This window comes from Buceros rhinoceros, unplaced genomic scaffold (assembly GCF_000710305.1).
Source record: "Buceros rhinoceros silvestris isolate BGI_N320 unplaced genomic scaffold, ASM71030v1 scaffold19356, whole genome shotgun sequence".
NCBI classification, from domain to species: Eukaryota; Metazoa; Chordata; class Aves; order Bucerotiformes; family Bucerotidae; genus Buceros; species Buceros rhinoceros.
Window position 1 is genome coordinate 455 of NW_010419529.1, and position 3066 is coordinate 3520.

At 36.8% G+C, this 3066-nt stretch overlaps 1 protein-coding gene across 1 annotated transcript in view; it reads left to right on the top strand.

Annotated features, from left to right (window-relative positions):
* The first annotated feature begins 295 nt into the window (after positions 1 to 295).
* The window catches only part of SGTB (small glutamine-rich tetratricopeptide repeat (TPR)-containing, beta), a 19615-nt gene continuing 16844 nt past the window's right edge, over positions 296 to 3066 (top strand). The window contains exon 1 of the mRNA XM_010138975.1: positions 296 to 412. Within this exon, the coding sequence (XP_010137277.1) occupies positions 313 to 412 (100 nt within the window). The 5' untranslated portion in view covers positions 296 to 312. The remainder of the gene's footprint in view (positions 413 to 3066) is intronic.

The following is a 3066-nucleotide window of genomic DNA, read 5'->3' on the forward strand; positions in this document are numbered from 1 at the left end:
GAAAAATAAGTTGCTGATTTTTTTTTTTTTTAGCCTGAGTTAACTCTCCCGGAGGAATGAATCTGAGGAAATCTGTGCTCTTTTGCTGACAGTTAGACTGGATGGTTGCCAGGGTTCTCCCTCATCCATAAAATTTAACTACTTGTTTCATGGCATTGCTTTACTGGGCTTTCTGGTGAAGGATGAGTTTTTGTGTGTCATGTGTACTTCTAACTGAGGCCAGTGGGAGGTTGGAATACTCTAGGAACTGGTTTTTCTGAAATAAGAGATTGTGTTGTTTTTAAGACGTAGGAGAAACTCATCAATTTCAAAATGTCATCAGTCAAACGCTTGGTTTATGCAGTCATCCATTTCTTGAGAGAGCAGAGTCAGATGGATACGTTCACTCCAGATGAACAAGAAAGCTTGGAAGGTAAGTGATAAAGGTGCTTATATATATATATATACACACACACACATGTACACTATCCACCCATGTGTTACATTGGTTCATTTATATTGTCATAGAAAGTAACTGGAGTGAGCTAACTGAAACTGCTACCAAATGTTATCTGTGAGTAAGACCATGATTGTAATGCTTCTGATTATTAATCTTAAAACATCTCTCTTTTTAAAAATGTTCTGAAGATACAAAATGTGTACTACCTTAACTTTAAGCAACAGATACTTCGAATCACAGTGCTTTGAATCAGCAGTGCTAGAATGCAGACTACAGTAATGATTTTTGTATGTGTGTCACAAATTTTTGCCTGCTGATTCTTTTTCTCTTCTACATTTGTTTTCTTTCTGCATTTTGTGTCTGATAGTAGGTGTGCTGGCCATGGAGGAAGTAAACCGTTTACTGTATATTGCTTTTGGTATATGGGAAGAACTCCTGTTTTATATTTGCAGGAATTCCATGTAATTTATGAGGGAAGGCTAAGAGATCATAAGAATATGGAAAATAAAATGAATACTTTGCGTTTCTTTTTCATTTGAATAGTGATTCCAAAGAGCGCATGATACTGAAAATTTTTAGTATGTTACAGTTTCTATTATACATCCAAGTCTGTTTATCTGTAGACATAGCTATAGAACAGTGGACTTCTTTGTGATTCCTCCGTTGACAGACATTCGTTAAGTCTTTGTAACCTCATAGTACCTGTCTTTCTTCTTCATACTGCTCTTATTCCTTTTCCCTAATTCCTGGAGGCTTCATGACATGTGGTATCACAATGTGGAATTAAGCAAGAGAAGAACAAAAACTCTTTAATTCTGCAATGAGCTTGTCATATCATCTATTTAAAAGACCTCTGCACTGCTTCAGGCAGTCTTTGGTTGTATCATTCAACCAGAGGAAGAATTTGGAGGTAAGAGTCTAAGACCAGCAGTGCAATAAACAACATCCAGGCAATTGATCACTGAGTTAGCTGAAATCTGAGGTGCGGAGAGTAGACTTTCCTGAGGTGCAAAGCAAGTCCTGCTTCTCAGAGGCATAAACTTAAAAAGATAATCCTGCAGTGTGCTTCCTTTTTTTACAGTATAGTTGTTCAGTAATGTAAGCAAGAAAGAAACTTTTATATTGTGATATTCATTGGATACTCCCAAAAGAATAAAACCCAAAACATTTGGATTTACATCAGAATCTGGAGCATTTTGTACATTTGAAAAGTGGCAGTCATCTGTGTATCAGGTTATGATGATGTTCCGCTGATGAAAGAAAACAGTGTTTCTGGAGATCACATAATGAGAAATAAAGCATATTCCTTTAGTTCTTGTAATAAAACTGTTGAACATCGGGTTATGACTGAAAATTTACCTGATGCTATGTCTTAGAGCAGTCATAGCCAATGTCTATATAAAAGAATCAATTCTAATATTCTGTTTTCTGAACAAAAAATATAATAAAACCTCAATTATACTTAAAATGGTAACTGTTATGTCAGCTTTTAATACAGATAAGAAATCCTAATTTTAGAGCTGTACCCTGCCAAAGGCATGGTACCATATGGTGTGTGTTAGGGGGTAGGAGGTGAGCATTCTGAATAATTGACTCATTTTAGTTCTGCAAAATATCTTTAGTGCATGTGGAGTAGCAATAGCCCAAGTCCCACTCATTGAATGTTCAAGATTAGGTGGAGACAAAAGTGATGAAAATTTCGTGTTTTTCATTGGTACCTTGTGTACCTAATTGGTGTCTTATGAAAAGATAAAACACTATGATTAAGTGCCTGTGTCAGGAAGTAATTTAAACAGTTCACATTCCTCACAAAACAATAGAGCGAGAACATTACAAATAAAATTGAGACTTAATCAAAGTAGAAGTCTAGCATGTATTCAAACTCCATTTATATTGATAACCTGCATTCTGCATGTTTGAATTACGTAGTGATATCAATGGTAGTGTAAATTTCCTCTAGGAATTTTGTACTTGTGTCTTGAATGAAAACGCCTTATTTTGAGAAAGCAGAGTACCAAAAGGTAGACTGAACGATTATACTCCCCTACAACCTAGGATCCAGAGCAGTGATACGTATCTCTGATGGTTAATGCTGTATGAACTAGAAGCATCACTTCTTCCAAGTTATATTTTAGACACTGTGTTTAAATGCCAGTTATTAATCTTTTCTGTTTATAGTTTTTATTTTTCTTCTTGCCTATAGCACCTGTTTCTGTGGGGTTAAAGCAGAAACTCTCTAGAACGTGCACAAAGCTGTGATTTTTTTTTTCTTACTTCTAAGATCAATGTACCACAATTAATTTTTCTAAGCCAGTGTTTCCAGAACACTGGAATGCACTGCTTAAAGGTGAGGGATGCAAGATATACTTCAGGTGGGGAAGGCTGCGTATAAGATGAAGTAAGATGATGCTGAGTACTAAAGGGGTCTCAGCAGCCCAACTAATATTCATTATTTAGTGATAAATGGCCTGCATGTCTGCTCTGATGCCTTGATGTTGCTTACAGTTTGTGCTTGGACAGCAAAAAATCCTGGAGCTATGTGGCATGGGGGGTGGTGATCTGGGCTCCAGTGGAGCCTGAGTGCTGCTGTTGTCAGGTGGTAGGTGTTTGTGTGTGAGCCCCAGCTG